The sequence below is a fragment of the Sturnira hondurensis genome, unplaced genomic scaffold (assembly GCF_014824575.4).
Source record: "Sturnira hondurensis isolate 20B ecotype Veracruz unplaced genomic scaffold, ASM1482457v3 Scaffold0015767, whole genome shotgun sequence".
NCBI lineage: Eukaryota > Metazoa > Chordata > Mammalia > Chiroptera > Phyllostomidae > Sturnira > Sturnira hondurensis.
Genome location: NW_028088398.1, coordinates 452,683 through 469,984, shown reverse-complemented (window position 1 = coordinate 469,984; position 17,302 = coordinate 452,683). Strand labels below are relative to the sequence as shown.

General features: G+C 56.2%; 3 protein-coding genes across 8 annotated transcripts; 1 reads left to right on the top strand and 2 right to left on the bottom strand.

Annotated features, from left to right (window-relative positions):
* Nucleotides 1–157: 157 nt before the first annotated feature.
* TMEM145 (transmembrane protein 145) lies at nt 158–8,272 on the bottom strand. Of its 2 annotated transcripts, XM_037065520.1 has the most exons (15): nt 8,098–8,272; nt 7,283–7,357; nt 7,086–7,163; nt 6,914–7,000; nt 6,719–6,820; nt 6,535–6,619; nt 6,352–6,423; nt 6,172–6,240; nt 5,802–5,882; nt 5,644–5,722; nt 5,400–5,493; nt 4,485–4,657; nt 3,866–3,986; nt 1,457–1,663; nt 158–970 (listed from the first exon to the last, which is right to left on the bottom strand). In XM_037065520.1, exons 1-15 carry the CDS (start codon nt 8,215–8,217, stop codon nt 722–724), a joined length of 1,692 nt encoding a protein of 563 aa, XP_036921415.1. In that variant the 5' UTR covers nt 8,218–8,272; the 3' UTR covers nt 158–721. The 2 variants fall into 2 exon arrangements, with proteins under 2 accessions (XP_036921415.1, XP_036921414.1); XM_037065519.1 differs by having other exon boundaries at nt 880–1,663.
* A 1,769-nt stretch (nt 8,273–10,041) lies between these two features.
* PRR19 (proline rich 19) lies at nt 10,042–13,825 on the bottom strand. 2 transcript variants are annotated; one of them, XM_037065513.1, is made up of 3 exons: nt 13,330–13,825; nt 10,664–11,288; nt 10,042–10,564 (listed from the first exon to the last, which is right to left on the bottom strand). In XM_037065513.1, the coding sequence occupies exons 2-3, from the start codon at nt 11,280–11,282 to the stop codon at nt 10,107–10,109; spliced, it is 1,077 nt and encodes a 358-aa protein (XP_036921408.1). In that variant the 5' UTR covers nt 11,283–11,288; nt 13,330–13,825; the 3' UTR covers nt 10,042–10,106. The 2 variants fall into 2 exon arrangements, with proteins under 2 accessions (XP_036921408.1, XP_036921407.1); XM_037065512.1 differs by lacking the exon at nt 13,330–13,825 and adding an exon at nt 12,668–12,696.
* A 110-nt stretch (nt 13,826–13,935) lies between these two features.
* Nucleotides 13,936–16,529, top strand: PAFAH1B3 (platelet activating factor acetylhydrolase 1b catalytic subunit 3). 4 transcript variants are annotated; one of them, XM_037065514.1, is made up of 6 exons: nt 13,936–14,036; nt 14,127–14,508; nt 14,693–14,782; nt 15,359–15,475; nt 15,554–15,676; nt 16,204–16,529. In XM_037065514.1, exons 2-6 carry the CDS (start codon nt 14,434–14,436, stop codon nt 16,489–16,491), a joined length of 693 nt encoding a protein of 230 aa, XP_036921409.1. In that variant the 5' UTR covers nt 13,936–14,036; nt 14,127–14,433; the 3' UTR covers nt 16,492–16,529. The 4 variants fall into 4 exon arrangements, with proteins under 4 accessions (XP_036921409.1, XP_036921413.1, XP_036921412.1 ...); XM_037065518.1 differs by lacking the exon at nt 13,936–14,036 and adding an exon at nt 14,081–14,099 and having other exon boundaries at nt 14,418–14,508; XM_037065517.1 differs by lacking the exon at nt 13,936–14,036 and adding an exon at nt 14,100–14,126 and having other exon boundaries at nt 14,418–14,508.
* Nucleotides 16,530–17,302: the final 773 nt, after the last annotated feature.

The following is a 17,302-nucleotide window of genomic DNA, read 5'->3' as shown; positions in this document are numbered from 1 at the left end:
GTGATCTCAGATTCTGGGTCAACATAACGGTCACATTATGCAGACCTCTCCCACTTTGCCATTTCACAGATGGACACACTGAGACCCCTAGCCTGGAACGGTTCTTTCTCAGCCCTGTCTCTGAGCACCGTCTATGTAAAAGAGGCCACCTTATAGATAAAAACTCAACGAGTCTTCTTTATTTTGGCAAGAAGGGAAAAAAGTCTTTCTGCCGGGGACCTGAGGGAGGCCCCTGGGGTGGAGATGGGGGTGGACAGAGCACGGGTCCGAGGTCACAGAGATCTAAGGGAAGGCTTCAGAGTCGAGACGAGCTTCAAAATATCCGTCCCGGGAGCAGTGGCACAGGGTCGTGGAGTCCTCCTGGAGTGTCCCATGGGCAGGGTCCCGCCGATCCTCACTGGTGTTCCAGGGTCCGACGGGGTCAGAGGTCTCGGAGGGGGCCAGGGGGCCGGAGGTCACGGAACAGCGGGAGCCCAGAATCCGGCGCCGCTCGGGGCAGGGGCTGAGGGAGGGGACGGGGAGAGCGGCTCCCGCGGGACCGTTTGGCACAAGAGTCAGGGGGGTGGGGGGAGCGGGACACCTTGCACCCCTACCTGGGCGCGCGGGATGGGGAGGGTCGGGAAGGCCTGGGATGGCCGAGCCCTGGGGCTGGGATAGAGAGAGGGTCCGGAGCCCGGCCGGGACCCGGCGCATGGCCCATGAGGCAAGGGTGGCAGGGGTGTCAGACCGGGGGTGCAGTGCCCCCGGCCGTGCGCATGCTGAAGTATTCGGTGAAGCCGGTGTGCGGCGACGCCGTCTGGGGCACCAGAGGCTGGTAGGGCGGCGTCCGGCCATCCCAGCTCGGGTCGGCCGCCTTGGGGAACCGAGCGGGAGGGGGCGGGGAGGCCGCGCCGGGCTCGGCCATGGTCACCACGCGGCCCCTCGGGGCCACCACCGCCGCCACCGCCGTCTCCTCCACCTGCTTCCCGGCCTGGGAGGGGGGTCAGGGTCAGAGGCCGTCCGGGACCCACGTGGGGCAGATGCGGCCCCGAAGGCCCGTCCCCCTCCCGCCGGAGAACCCCCTCCCCAGGCGTGGGCGCCCGTGTCAGTCAGGGAAGGAGCGAGTGGTGGGGCGCCTGGGCAGCGGGGCTAGATACTCAAGGGGCGGCGTCGGGGAGCGAGGGGCGAACTCCGGCGGCGGCCGGGGAGGCGGGGGCGAGCTGCGGAAGGCAAGCGGCGGGGGCACGGCGCGTGGCGTCTGCGGGGGCGTGCGCAACAGCGCCAGAACCCAGTCTGGCAGGGTAGGCGCGGGCGCCGGGAGATGGTCGCGGCGCGGCATCGCGGCGCGAGGGGTGCGAAAGGCAAGGGGTGGGCTCAGGCGCCTGGGCGCTGGGGGCGGCGGCGGGGCCGGGAGTGGGGTCAGGTACTCCAGGGGCGGCGCCAGCAGCTCCTCGGGCGCCAGGGGCGCGGGGCTTACGGAGGAGGCGGGCGGGGGGATGGAGAAGAGCTCCGTGAAGTTGGGCACCGAGTCGCTGATGAACGTCACGTTCCCATAGGCGTGCTGCGGGAAGGCCTTGTCCGCTGACTCGCTGCCCCCGGGGCCCGGGGCACCGGCCGAGGCTATCTGCGACGTGCGCACGTGGTAGGGGAAGTTCTTGTTGGCCGCCGAGGGGCGTGTCATGATCTGGGGTGAGGGCCAGGTGCAGGTTGAAGAAGCACTGGCCAGGACTCAGGACTAAGGACCCCCTTCACTTGGAATCCCCCACCCTTCCCTTCCCTTCAGACGGAATTAGGCCCCTCCCATGGGCTTTCACAGTGCCCTGTGCACCTTTTTCCTTCATCACAACTCATTACTATGCCAATGCTTCCTCCATCAGAGCCCTGATTGCTCAGTTATCACTAACTAGTTAAGCGTCAGAACCCTGCGCTGTGCGGTATGATAGCCACCAACCATATGTGGCTGCATTTAATTTAATCAAAATTAATCTACATTTTTTTTGTTTCTCAGTTACACTAGCCACATTTAAGTGCTTGGTGGCCACATGTAGATAGTAGTTATCATACTGGACAGGAAAAAATCGTAGAATATTTTTGTAAACACACAAAATTCAATTGAACTAGTAGACCCTAGAATGTTAACACCTTGAGGGCAGGAACTTGATTCTTCTGTTCCCTGCTAAAACCCCAATACCTCCTAGAAGGGTACCTAGTACAGAGAAGCTCTCAATAAATACTGGTTGAACGTAGGGCTGTCTCCCCATTAGTCTGGTAGAAAGGAAGCAACTGAGTATGACCCTCGAACCACATCCGGGAAGCCCAGAATGGCCCTCTAAGGTTGTGCTCAATAAGTGAAGGAGCTGAAACCAATCGGCAGTGGGATGTCCACCGGGAAGCGGTGCTGAGCTATCCCGAGCATTTTTAGTAATGAAACTGGCTCAAAGTGAAATATAGCAGAAAGGGCACGGTGTTTGGTGTTCCGAGCCCGCACCTCACCTCTCAGCCCCACAGCTCCCTGAGTGTGGAGTCTGGGGCACGTTGATTAAACTCTCCAAGCCTCACTGGTGGAAAGGAATTGCAGTGCTTATTCCGAAAGATGAGGGAAGGGAGGAAATGGAAACCACTAGTGCAGAGCTTGGCTCATGATGAGCTCTCAGCGTTTCTCCACTCCCTGCCCCTTTCTGACTTCCTGCAGAGCCTCAAGATGGACTCTCCTAGGAAGGTAAATCTGTACCTAAGTCAGGCTGGGGGGTAGCAGATCGGGGACCTGGCCACCTCCCTCTGCTGAGTACCTTTCCTACACAGAGCACATGGTGGGCCCCTGGAGTCAGGAGCTGGGGCCTTCAGTGATGCCTGTTTCCCTTTCATGCCAGATCTTGTGGTCTGCTGGAAAAGAACTAAGTTCAAAGTCCCTGTCCTGCCACTAAAGGCCATGGAGCCCTGGCAGGTCACCTCCCACCTCTGGGCCTTAGCTTCCCTTCTCTGTAGAGTGGATCCAATGACCACTATGTGGGGCTGCTCTGACACTTCAAAAAGAGGGTAGGAATAAAAGCATATGGGTGTTCCTGGTATGAAACAAGGTGGTTTGAGACAGGTGCCTCCTGAATGGCGGATGGATGGGTGGTGGGTGGATAAATGGGTGGATGAATTGATAAATGCAAACACTGTCACCCAGCCCTGGCTGGTGTAGCTCAGTGGATTAAGCACGGGCCTGCAAACCAAACAACCGTGGTTCGATTCCCAGTCAGGGCACATGCCTGGGTTACAGGCCAGTTCTCAGCAGGGGATGCATGAGAGGCAACCATACATTGATGTTTCTCTCCCTCTCTCCTTCCCTTCCCCTCTAAAGATAAATAAATAAAATCTTTTTTTAAAAAAACTTGTCACCCAGAAGGCTGGATAGGATGTACACCAGAGCAAAGAATAGATTTGCTGCTGGTACCCTCCAGATGCCATTCAGATCTAGGTCCCTGGAGCCCTGGCCTGGCCCGCCCCAGCTGCTTCTGCCCAAACAATGGCCTATGATGGAGTGGCAGATTTGGAGAACATAAGGGGGGGAGGTGGAGTAGAGACCCAAGGGATTGGGGTAGGCGGTGGGGACAAAGGGTCAAGAATGGGAATGAAGAAGGGGGCAAAGAACGAGGGTAGGCTAGGGGAAGAGGCCAGACACAAGGTGGGAGAGAAGGACGGGTGAGAGTGGACTCTGGGGGCACAGCGGAGCAGCCTGCAGAACCCAGCAGGCTCTCATTAAGTGTCCACCGAATGACTGAAGGGATGGAGTGAAGGATGTGGACCAAGTGTTCAGAATACAAGGTTCGGGCAGGTCGGGGTGAGAGCCTCATACATTCTCCACCCATTGGTTTCCCACCCCACAGGATGCCATCCTCACCAGGAACACGCCATGGGCGTACAAATGGATGCCCAGCTGGATGCCATTGACAATTTTCTCCCGAGCCCACTTGGGGATCCCAAAGTTGGCGATCAGGGCCATGACAGGAACTGCAAAGAACCTGAAGGGAAGGAAGTGGATTGGTAGAGACACTGTCTGATGCCCTCCACCCCCTGGCTCAGCTCCCCTGCCACACACACACACACACACACACACACACACAGGCCCCAGGTGGGTCCCAAACTGGAGGGAAGTTGTATGACTTACAGAAGCCAGAGGTTAAAAGAGGGCAAGATTCCCACTGGCCTGGGAAATTCTGGGGGCCTAGCACTAGGTTGAATTGAACTCAGTTCCACCCCACCCCACATTCCCAGCACCTGACAGGAAAATCAATAGAGCTGATGAATGGGTTAACATGCGACCGTAACGACTGAGGACTTACTGCATGTCAGATCTGTTTCTAAGCACTTTACCTACATAAGCTCACTGAACTCTCACAGTGGCTCTGTGAGGCGGGTACAATTTCCACCTCCATTAAACACGTGAGGAAAATAAGGCAGAAGTTAATTGACTCATGTGAGGTCACAAAGGGATATACTGGGGGCCCCGCACATCTCACCAGAGGGTGTAGGCAGCAAAGAAGGGCACGTAAAAGGGCTGTTTCTCCGGGAAGTGACGCAAGGAGACGAGCACAGCGTAGCAGAACCACACGTAAGCTGCCACCTGCAGCCCGATGAGTCCGTAGCCTGCCGGCGACTCATACGTGTACAGTACCTGGCCTGGGTCAAAGAACTGACCCAAGGGAGAGGTTTGTCATAGCACTGGTCTCCTGCCCTCCACACTGGGACCCCAGAGCATACCCATGGCCACCCAGGGGACAGAGACACTTGGTCAGGACAGAGGCAACAGGACAGTGAGGGATGGAGGCAAAAGCACCTACAGAGGTAAAGAGAGAGGGACAAAGATAGGAAGAGAATACACCTGGGCCCAACAGGGGCAAACACTGCCATGTGGAAGCTTTCCATTTGCGTCAGCTCCCTGAGGTAGGTCTTATGCTCACCCCGCTTCACAGAGGGGGAAACTGAGGCTAAGAGAGATGTCTTTTGGCTGAAGCCACAGCCACGGTAATATTAAAGTCTTCAAGGAGGCCCTGTGGTAGGTAAGACTTTCCTAATTTCACACTGAAGAAAACAGGCCCAAAGAAAGTGGCCATCGCTGAAGATCGGCCAGCTGGGAGGTGGGCCAGCCAGAGTGGAATCCAGGTCTGTGTGATTCCTGAACTCTCGGTCATGACATTGAGCATAAGTATGACAGACAGTGACAGACCGCGGGAGGAGGGAGAAGCCACTCAGAGACAGTGAAGAGGGGAAGAATGCACTTAGGAAGACGGGTGGGAGCCCAGGAAATCGCAGAGGGGAGGGGAGAGAGCCAGGAGGAACGCCATGTGGAAAAGGGCTAGCAGACAGGTGGAGGAAGCCGTGCAAGTTTTCTGCGGGGTAGGGGCAGGGCCTGGGCAGTGGTGGGTGGGACTCACCTTGGCCTCATAGATGAGCAGCACCACGTGGGTAAGAGTGTACAGGGTCATGTAGACGGACAACTTCACAGAGCCTGAATGGCTGATGCGGCCCCTGGCGACAGGCCATGAGGGGAGATGGCAGGGGTGGGGCTGTCAGGGAGGAGGGGTGGCCACCCCCCCAGACCGTACCCCTTCTCCCACCCCATTCCCCAGCCCAGCCATTCCCCAGCCCCAGCACTCCCTCCCAGCCCAGCCTGGGCACCGTGTCACTGTGAATCCCTTCCCCAGAAGGATGAGCATCAGCAGGAAGATGAGGAAGCTGGAGGAGAACAGCAGCTTGGCTGGGAGAGGGAAGAGAGGAGGGCTCAGACACCGTGGCAGAGGAGCCCGAGTGCCCACCCTGGCCCCCGTCATTCTCACCCAAGATCTTCAGGCTCTCGTGGCCAATACCATCCGTGGCATACTGGCCCCAGTAGATGCAGAAAAACAGGAGACTCAGAACTGGGGGAGGACATGCAGAGAAAGGAAAGGACAGAAACGGGCTTCAGTGCATCACTAACCCCTAGCACTGTGACCCAGGTGACCAGAACCCTCCTCTGCCCCCATCAGGGTTCCAGACAGTTTACTTCCACTGACCTCCTAGGAGCCCCAGGAGCCCAGGCCTCCAGCCCCCTCCTCCCTCAGACCCGGGGGTCCAGGTTTCCAGCCCCTCCACCCTAAGGCCCCAGACGTCTGGGCCTGAGGTCCCTCCTCTCACCGAACTCTAAAGTTGAGATACTCTAAACCTCACCCTCCACTCCTGCTGCAGCCATAAACATTTTATAAGTGGTGTGGAGCAACTGACGGCCTTTCAGCAAATCTAGAAGGGGTGTAGGGGAAGGTGGTTCACAGGTTTGGAAGTGAGAGCAGTTCCCCACCCCCCCAAGTCTTTTCTCCCCTCATATCTCCCTCCACCAGGTGCTAGACTCACATCCAAAGTAACAGGAGAGGATGAAGATGAGGATGAAGATGAGGAGGAAAGTCATATCTGTCTCCAGGATCCCTGCCGATTAGGTGGAAGGAAGAAATGGTTCTGTCAGGCTGGTGTCTCTCAGCCAAGACCCAGCTCCAGGGTCCTGCAAAGATCCTGGCTTCTGGGTTCCCATAGGCTCACCAAACTCATCAGCTGAGAAATGCCGCGTCCAGAAGGACTTGCCATTGGTGAGGACCATCTCGTACTCCAGCTGCAGCCCATCTCCCTGTGGGGAGTGTAGGGGTCTAAGGAGGGCCCTGGGCAGGTAGTGTACTGGCAGGAAGGCAAAGAGGAAAAGAGCCAGGTGGCTAGCATGGCCCCTTACCCCACACTTGCTGAGCGCGATGTACCACCACCTTTCACGCACTGAGCGGAAGCTTCGGCCGCTGGAGCAACTCAGGTAGCGGGTTCCCTCCTCTGACACCACCTGGGGAAGAGTGAGAAAGCTGAAGCCTGTCGGCACCATCCTTAGGCCCTTGACCTTCACCGCCTGGTCTAGTCCCCCAGGCTGGGCCCATACCTGACAGCCTGACCAGGCATACTGGGTGGTGAGGTTGATGACCTGGTTGTTCTCAGGCCTGATCACTGACTCCTTGGCCAGGCAGTCCTGGAGGAGGCAGGGATGGACGTGGTCATTGCCTGGCCAGCCTTGACCTTTCCCCCCTCCCGTCCACCTTCCTCACAGCCCTCACCTTGTCCGTTGCCTTGTACACAGCTGGCCACTGGGATGGGTCATCAAAATAGAGGAGGATGTTCTGACAGCACTTGGCCTGCAGGGCCAGAAATTTGGGGGTTTGGAGGAGCACGGAGAGCTGGGCGCAGCCCTTCTTACCTTGAGAGGCCAAGGGAACATCCAGCCTCAATGTGGGGGTGGTTGGGGAAGACTCACCTCAGGGTATCGAAAACGGAAGTCCAGTCGTCCATAATCCGAGAGGAAGCAAAATCTTGTCAAGAACACCCAGTCCTGGAAAAGGGGTGCAGTCAAACCCTCTTCCCCAGTCCTTTGAGAAACTCTCCTCAACTCCATAGACTCTCAGCTTTTCTTCCCTGCCTTCAGCGCCTGATTTCCCAAGAAGCATAAGGAGAACAAATCACATCCCAAATTCTTCCGTGATCCCTTCACCTTGGGTCCAGGATTCCTGTCTCGGATGCCTCCTCCCCTCAAACACTTTTCTTATTCCCCAGGTGCCCCGAGAAAGACCCCGGAGGGCCAGATCCCCATCCCTGCCACCTTCTGTCCCAGACACCATCCGACTGACAATCCCACCCCCCAGTTATCCACACACCGCCGCGGGTCCCAGAGACCACCCTGTGCTGCGCAATATTCCAAACGGCCCTCTCTCGGTCCTGTGCAAGAGCGTGAACTCGCGGCTCTCTGCGGAGTAAAAAGTGCTGTCCCTTCAGCACCACCTCGGCGGTTCCCCGCCCCCACCCCAAACTCCGAATCTCCCAATCCGGTCCCCACTCCCCACCTAGTTCTGACCTCAATGTCCCTCCTACAACCACCGAGGTCTCCGCTCGACCCCCACGGCCTCCCTTGGCCTTAACCCTGACCCAGTCCTCCATCTCCCCCAGCCCCCTCTCTCGCGGCTCCTAGGTTCCCCCCTCCCCGTGGGGGGCAGCAGGGGGCGATGCAGTCCCTCTCCCTCTCCTCCTTTCCCCTGGGGCCCCGGCGGGTGGCAGGGGAGGGCCAGGCACGCTCACCTCTTTGGAGCTGAGGTTGCCCCGCACATACTTGGCCCGGGCGCGGGGGGGCAGTGGCAGCAGCAGAAGCAGCAGCGGCGGCAGCAGGCGGCGCAGAGCCGGCGCACGCGGGGGCTCCATTCCGCCGGCTCTGGCCCCAGCCCGGGCTCCGTTCCCGCTCCCGCTCCGGCCTGGCGACGGCAGCGAGAACGCGCAGGCCGGCCGACGCGCGCCCCCGATTAAAGAGGCCGCAGGACGTTGCTATCCCCACCCCCTCCTCCGGGACTGTCCGGTCCGGCTCCTTTCCAAACCTCGTGGAAGGGGACGCCCCTTTCCCACCCTCTCTACCCCGCTCCAGCCCCAGTCCTCCCCTCTTGGAGTCCGGTGATACCTCCGGCTCCCCGTGTCCTAAACTGAACTCACATTCCAAAAAGCCCTGCCTCGTCCAGACTACCATCTTCGGACGACCCACAACTCCCAGACCCCAGCTCAGTCCTGATATACCCTCAACTTAGTCCCCTCATTGTACTTGGATTGCACAGCCCCGCCCCCATGCCAGCCATCCCCCACCCGGTCCAGTGAAGGTACCAGCGTTCCACACCTCCTGTCGCACTCTATGAAGTGCCCACAGAGACGCAGAGAGGGCAACCCACTTGTTCTAGGTCACACAACACGGAGGTGGCAGAGGGCCCTCAACCTCAACCACTATACACCCCCCTTCCTGAGCCTACCCTGTCCTCCTTCCTGGATATGCAACAGGGTTGCTGTGAAAAGCCCATGAGCAGACTCTGACATTAGTTATTTGGGTTCAAATTGCAGTATAGCCACTTTCTCCCCATTAGACCTCAGCCAGTTCGCAGCCACGTAATCTTCTGGTCCAGTCCCCTTCGTGCTGGCACCAACCCTAGTTTTCCAATGGCAATGGGGAACCATGGAAGAGCTTTGCAAAAGTAGGGTCCACACCCTTCAGGTAGATTTTCCTGTTCAGATTCATCCCTCTCTCTCCACTGCAGAAAATTTGCTGCTTCTCAAAATAGCATTTTTAAAAACTTTCTAAACCAGGGGGCCAAGCAGGAAACATAGGTGTGTGGAACACTTTCAAGGAAGAGTGTGGACTCCATGAAAGGGGCCTGCCTCTGATATTGGGCTTGAGCCAATGGCTGCCAGGAGGGATGATAGGTGCAGTGCCTCCTAAATTAGAAGGCAGACATGCAGTTCTTTTTTCCTTTAAAGCAAACTGTATGATTTGTAACAGTAGGCAATTGACTCAAAATTTTAAAACGTTTATCACAAGCTAAACAAAAGTCTGTGGGCCAGATGCAGGCCTATCAGCTTTTCCTGCATGCACACCGTCCCTGCGCCCAGCAGACCAGGAGCCCCTCGAGGGCAGGGCCCAGATGTGCCTCACTCTCGGTCTCAGCATGGCACACAGATATATGGGCTGAATGAAAATGGCCCCATATCCTCTATTCGCCCTCTCCAGGTCTTGTACACGGTGTTCGCATAGCCTCAAATGTTGTGTTCCGTCTCTACTAGCAAGTTTCTACCAGTCTTGAGAAACACAAGGGTCTGGGTCAGCTCTGTTTTTGAAGGTCTTGGTCATCACTGCAGCAGAGTCATCACTCCCTCCTCGGACTTCCCCAGCCCCTCCACCTTTCTCTCCTACAGATAACCACTGAGGCTGGGACTCTCTCTACCCACCACTGGATGGGGAGTCTCCTGGGGACAGAGTCTACTTCACTCACCATGGGGCCCCAGCATCACCAGAGCTCGGAGCCCAGCACACAGTTGGCCTCAGTGGGTGGATGTGTTGAACTAACTAAAGCCCCAGATTTCTCCAGTCTGCTGGCCCCTCAAGGTCTAGGAAGGAGATAAGTAATAGCACCTTCTCCTCCACTTTGGACTCAGAACTCAGAGCTAAGGGAAACAGCTCTTCTGAGTCAACCAATCACTAAAAATCAAGAGGACAATGAAGAAGGAATTTTATTGAAGTGACTGGGAATGCTGCCCCTAGCCCAGCATTAGCCCCCTTAGTACAGTCTCATGGGTGGAAAGGACCAGGCCTCTGGGCTGCTCTGGGCTACCACCCAGGAGAGGCTGGGCTGTGGGACAGGTATGCTGGGACTCCAGTCCAGGGCAGAGCTTCGGAGCAACAATGGGGAAGGCTGCTGAGGCAGGTGCTGAGGTGTGCTGACCCCACAGGGGTGAGGAGGGGGCGGTGTGGCCACCAGCCAAATGCTTTTCAGCAGGTCAAAGGCTGTTGGGGGGCCCCAGGCCACTGCAGAGGGTGAAGACAACAAAGGCAATGTGGGTGGCCAAGGACCTTTCAGTGGTGGCAGGCTCACTCTGTGTGTAGTGGGAGTGCTGGAGGGGCGAGGCATGGCAAAGGCGAATTCCTTTGTCCCCCGTCTCCTCCTCTGCCTTCCTTCTCCTGGGGCCTGCTCAGGGCTATTGATCCTCCGTCTCTCGGGGTTCCCAGGCTTGATCCCTGACAAAAAGGAAAGAAGTGTCGGGGAACGCTGAGCTAAAACAGACAAGGGTAAGGGAAGCAGAGGAGGCTGGAAGCAGAGGAGGCAGGGCTGCTCACCTGACAAGGGCTGCTGGCAGCCCCGGAGCACCAGGGTAAGATCGGGCACACACCCGTGGCAGGCCTGTAAGGTACCCACGATGGCATCCCTGTTCTCTTGCACTAGGTTCCTCCTGGGGAAAGCCTGTGGCAGAATCAGCTGGCACTGCAACTCCCCTAGCAGCTGCCCCAAGCTAGGGAGCTCTGAGGAACTAGGTGGGCCTGGGCCCGAGTCTCCAGGCACCTGGTTCTCCTTGCCTATTGACTGTGGGGCTGGTTCTTGGGTCTTGCCTGGGCTTGGTGAAAGCTTGGTGGGTAGTGTGGGGGTGCCAGGTTCCAGGGACCCACTGCTAAGCAGCCGTGCCACATCCAGAGATTTCACTTCATGGCTAAAGAGACCCCGGTGCTCCCGGCTTAGCCGGCCTTGGGTTATGACCACAAGCTTGGGGGCAGTAGAGGCCACAGGATCCTGGAGGTCCATGGGTGGATTCTGACTGGCCACAAGAGGATCCTGATGGGCGAATGGCCGGCGGCTGCCCACCAGGGCCTTATTACGCTCCCTCCTGGTCTTCCGACGGCGGACCCGACCAGATTTCTCAGTCCTCTGGAAAGACTGGGGGACTGGTCCCCGTGGGTCCATAGTGTCCTAGAATACAAAGATAGGGTGGTCATCAGCACGCAGATAAGCTAGGGAACTAAAAGTGAGTTGTGAGAAGAGATGGTTTGGGGTGAAATGGGAGACAAGATGAGAGAGCGAATGGGCTCGGAGGGGTTAGACAGGGCTTGGTCTACAAGTTGTCATAGGGATTGGGTGGGATCAAGGGATTCTCTGCTGAATGGGAAGATCTGTCAGGGAATACGGAGGGTTTCAGGGACCTGAGGAAATAGCTAAATAGAAGATGGGATGGGGGAGGGATCATGAGACTGAAGGGATCTGGAGAACCAAAACGGATTTTGGACAGAAGAGAAATCCTGGGGGTAGAGATGGTCCTGGAGAACGCAAAAAGTAGAGGGATATGGTAGAGAAAGAAAGGCAGAGGAGGGAGACAGAGGGCAGTAACTGTTCAGAGAAGAACCTGTAGGACACAGACACGGTGACAGCGGAGCTATCAGGGACTGGAGTCTGGTCAGGGGGTGGGAGAGTTGGGCTGTGGACAATGTGAGGAGGATGGCGCTGTCGAGGTAGAAAAGGAGGGAACGGAGTTGGTACGGTAAGAGTGGGGGAGGGGCACCCTCATCTCCCACCCCAACAAAGCCGACCCCTGCCCCCAGCCCCGCCCACCCCACCTGCCCGTGGGGCGCAATGGCTTCTTTTCCAAGGTACCTCCCACAGCTCACTACGGGCACCGGATGCGCTTCCGGGCCTCAAGCCTCCTGCGCATGCGCGTGCCCCTATTGCGCCCTTTGACTTCTCTGCGTCTTAGAGGCGCGAGGCTCAAAGGCACGTGCCTGGGGCTCAGAACGCTGGTGGCAGCCTCGCCTTCACGTTCGTCAACCTCCCATTTGCGCTTGGGCGCCTCCCAGCTACCAATTGGCTATGAGGAGGCCTTCCAGTTCCTGAATCCGATTGGTTTATACGTCTATAAGGGGACTTACTGTCTGAAGCATGGAATGGGCTAGCCAGCCCCGGGAGGTCAGAGATTTCACCCATAGGGTCGCCATTCAAAGCTAGGCTCTGGGGCTAGGTTCAAATGTCCAGATTGGCACATTTGAGCTGTATGAACTTGGAGAATTGTGTACCCGCTCAGAGCTTCAGTTTCCTAATCTGTAAAATGAGATTCCTAACAGTACCTACTTCACGCGGTGACTGTTAGTATGAGATGAGCCAACATCTAACTTAAAATAGTCCTTGGTGAATGAAAGCCTGGAAGCTTTGTTTCTCGCTAAGCTTTGCTTCAGGAACTGTCTATTTCTTGAAGTTACCTATCTACACTTATCTGCTCAGACTTTTAAAAAAACTCTATTGATTGATTTTTTAGAGAGAGAGAGAAGGGAAGAGAGAGAATCATCGATTTGTTGCTCTACCTGTCCATGCATTCATTGGTTGAATCCGGCATGTACTCGAACTAGGGATTGAACCCACAACCTTGGTGCACCAAGAACAATGCTCCAACCAACTGAGCTACCCAGCTAGGGCTCCCCTCAGACTTTAAAATCAGACTATGCCAGGGTATTCCCCATCCCCCAATGAGCTATATTATCTGTGTAATACTGCTTAGCTAACCTTCATGATCTTTCGAATCCTGATTCAGATACTATTCCTTCTAAGATACCCCTTGCCATCGAATTGGCCTCTGTCTCATCCCCAGAGGTCCCCAGTTCTTCCCTAATCACAACCTTGATCCATCCCTCCGCTCTGTCAACACACTGGGACAAGGCCAGGATTTGATCTATTCATGTAATATTCATTCAGCAAGTACTTGTGAACGGCCACAGTACTAGGTACTGAGTCAGGCCCTGTACTAGGCAAGTGCATTGAAGTAAAACATAAACAATAGACTCATTTCTCTATCTCAGTATCAACCTGCCAAGAAGGAAGGAATAGATGGGAAGGTCCCATCTGGGAATACGGCCACGAGGTTTAGGGGCTGTGGGCCCTCCTTCACACACACACACCTGTTCCCCGAGAACAGGGAGATCTAGGAAGACGAGATCTGAGATTACGATGGGGTAGGGGGAGGATCGACCTTAGCTGTCCTTGGCTGTGGATGTCGGTTTCAGAGCCTAGACACACCCAGCTGAAGTTGTTGGTTGGCAGTGGGTTTAGGGAGGGGAGCAGAGGCCACAGATCTGCAAGGTGAGCTGCTGCGGGAGGTTTGCCAGGCTGGACCTGGGCCTTGCACCGTCTCTAATTTCTTTTCTCTTTCTTCACTTTCTTCTAACCTCCTTGCATGGCCTGTGATGTCTGGAATACAGACGTGTGGTTTAGATTTTATGCCACAAAATTGGTGTTTTTGAATAGGGGAGTCCCATGAGCAGAGAGGCTCACTGAAGTCCTGGCGCTGCCTTAGAGTGTTTCTTTACAATTGAGCCTCTATTTTCACATTTTGCCATTTTCCTTTTCTCTCCCCCTCAACCGTAAAAAATGGGAGCGCCTCCTCTAAGACAGGTGCGTACGAGCCTCCCCTTCAAGGGATCCAAGAATGGACTCGTCCACTCACTCCCCTCCACCCCCGTCACGTGAATGGGGCAGAACACGGACACACACCCACACGCGGAGTGGGAGGGAGAGAGAGACAGAAAAAGAGGGAGAGGGGGAAAGAGGCGGGGGGAAGGCAGAGAAAGCCAGAGCCCGTGAGCCCTCGGGCACACTGCTTCTCGTCCTACAGCAAATGGTTTCCTTCCCCCAGGGCAGGGTGCTAGATTTTTTCCCCGCCCATTTTCGGCCTTTCAGGTACTTCGCCCCTCCCCGTGACGCCAGTGGCGTGGTTTCTCCCGCCTCCTCCCATGGATGCCGGTTGGTCTCACCGCCCCCTTTCCCCAGGTGCAAGGATACTGGATCCACCGCCTCGGAGTGGAAAAACGCGCGGGCGGGAAGCGCCGGACGAGCTCACTCCGAGGCAGCCGTAGGGGAAGCAAGTTCCCGAGCCGTCTCCCCTCCTAAGTGAAAGTTTCCGCCCCTGGAGAGGAGGCGGTGCTCGAGATCGGCCTTCATCCGCCGCTGGAGTGGGAGCGTCTGGGCCCTCCATTGTTGCCTGGAGGGGTAGGGGTGGGCGTGTCAGAGCCACCTCCTCCGGGAGTAGTCCGTACCCGAACTCGTTTGCTCCTCCTGCAGAAACTACGACTCCAACATGAGCGGAGAGAACCCAGCCAGCGAGCCCACGCCGGTGCAGGACGTTCAGGGCGACGGACGCTGGATGTCCCTGGTGAGCGATCCTGTCCGCGATAAGAAGGGGTCAGGGGTTGGGGCCGGGGCTCAGTCCAGCTGGTTCGCGCGACTCTTACTACCTGATTGGGAAATTTAGGAACCAGTTAGAATGGTGCAGGGAAGCAGGGCCGGGCGCGCCCGGGAGCGAGAGTGCCATAATCATCCTTTATTTATCCCTGAAGCACCATCGGTTCGTGGCTGACAGCAAAGATAAAGAACCCGAAGTCGTCTTCATCGGGGACTCTTTGGTCCAGCTAATGCACCAGTGCGAGGTGAGGACCGTCTCCCTCCTCCTGCCCCACCCAGGCCTGCCCTCACTGACACACCTGGACGGGTGGGATATGGGGTACCTGAAATAGCCTCGGGTAGAGCCGAGCACCCAGAATTTCAGTGTAAGGACAACATTCTACTGAGAGGGAAGTGCATGCCCTGGCTTTGTCAGGCTGGGGTCGTATAGTGAGACTTAAAATGAAGCTTTCCTGAAAGATTGCCTAAGGTGAGGCTCTTTATTGTTTGCTTAATGGATTGCAATTGTAATAGCTCTTTTTCACTAAGCAAGCTTAAACCCAAATGGCTTTTCTCCAAGTAAGATTTAACTATTGTTTCAATGCATGCCTCAAGCAGAATCGATTCCACAAAGTGAGTCTTGCTCCTCTGGAGTTCCTACAGTATAATGAATGGGTTTGCATAAAGTGAGATTTGACCATACTGGGGTTTGCTCTAGGTGAGCTTTAACCAGATGCCTTCCATGAAGAGAGACTCTTCTTTAATGACATCTGGTTAACATTTGGACCCAGAGTAGTGGTCCATGCTGACAATGCCCCTGTGCCCTCACTTCTTGCCCACAGATCTGGCGGGAGCTCTTCTCTCCTCTGCATGCACTTAACTTTGGCATTGGGGGTGATGGCACGCAGCATGTGCTGTGGCGGCTGGAGAATGGGGAGCTGGAACACATCCGGCCTAAGGTGAGCAGGGCTTCAGTGGGCAGCCAGAAGTCCCTTAGCCTGCACCCTCACCACTGCTCCATGCCTCTCTTTCCACAGATTGTGGTGGTCTGGGTGGGTACCAACAACCATGGACACACAGCAGAGCAGGTGGCTGGCGGCATCAAGGCCATCGTGCAGCTGGTGAACCAGCGGCAGCCCCAGGCCCGCGTCGTGGTGCTGGTGAGAGTGTGGGAGAGCAGGAAAGGAAGAATGGTAGTGTTCAGGGACGCTCTCAGGTGTAATCACAGCTGGCATGGTTCTGGGCAGGTTGGCACAGAGCAGTGGCTTTCAAGCAAAATTTCACATTGAAGCTTGTTACATCCATCACAGCAGCTGTGAATAAGGACTTGTTCGGGCACCAATTAGGTCCCTTTGCTCAGGGGAACACTGGAGATTCTGGGGTGTCATGGTTCAGAATATGTCAGGCCTTCCTGGGGTGAATCTACATCACTTCTAACTGGCATATTTCCTCCTGATAGAGGGACTGACCCCTTGTCATTTTGTCAACATTTTTACAAGACCGTTGTCGCTGAGTGGGGTCTCAGACAAAGCGTCAGGAATTAACCTTCCAATCCCCCTTTCCCATCCCTAATGCATTCAGCTGGGGACTTCATGATGGGGGTTGGAGAAGAGTTTGGCACAGAGGTGCTGCTAGGACACAGTTGTTGATAGAACATCTCCTCACAACTCTTGGTGCCCCTCCTCAGGGCCTGCTTCCGAGAGGCCAGCACCCTAACCCACTTCGTGAGAAAAACCAAGAGGTGAATGAGCTGGTACGGGCAGCACTGGCTGGCCATCCACGGGCCCACTTCCTGGATGCTGACCCTGGGTTTGTGCACTCAGATGGTACCATAAGCCACCATGACATGTATGATTACCTGCACCTGAGCCGCCTGGGCTACACACCTGTGTGCCGGACCCTGCACTCCCTGCTTCTGCGCCTGCTAGCCCAAGACCAGGGTCAGGGGGTCCCTCTCCCAGAGCCCACGCTCTAAGCATCCACTTTTCTGCAACATTAAATTCTCGTTCCTCAGTCTCCTGTCCTATTTTCTGCTTCATTGACCATGCCTATCTAAGCAGCTCAGCCTCAGGCCTGAACTCCTTGACCCTGCAACGCTACAGGGTCATCCATCTATTGAGGAGCTCTGGTTCTTGTAGAGGAAGGCCCATTTCTAGCAGAGCAGTGCTCCAGGCGGGCACTCCTAATCAGTAACACTAGGCAAAACCAGTTTGCCAACGCTACCCTACAGGATCAGCATCTAGAAAAGAATTCCAGGAACAGAGTGGCTTAACTGTCAAAGCTCAAAGTAGTCCTCCAGTATTTGCACGTGCTATTCCCCTGGCTGGTGCTCTATGCCTAGCTTAGATGCCACTTCCCGTGGGAGGTTCCTGACGTTCCCACCCCCAGCAGTCATTCCTCCACACCGTACAGATCTCTCAAATGGGCACTATTCACTGGCCCAAAGGGGTGTGACCCAGGAGAGGTTCCTGGCCTGGCTGCAGTGCTGGCTCAAGCCACGTGGTGGCAGCAGGAGTCACTCAGGACCTCACAGGACTCGGAACAGTGCCACTTCTGGGCAGAGACCTCAGGTCTAACCAGGACTTTGAGGGTTTCGCTATCCTTGCAGCACATCTAGGCATTCCCCAAGCCCATGAATGTTGGATGGCTGAGAAAGAGGCAGAGCCGGCGTCACAACTTCATGAGCACCAGGCCCAGAGAGGATGTTGGGCCCACACTGGACCAGGGACCCCAGAGTATGGGTGTCCCTCTGCTGTTGGGAGGGGTGGTCCTAGCATTGCTCCCCT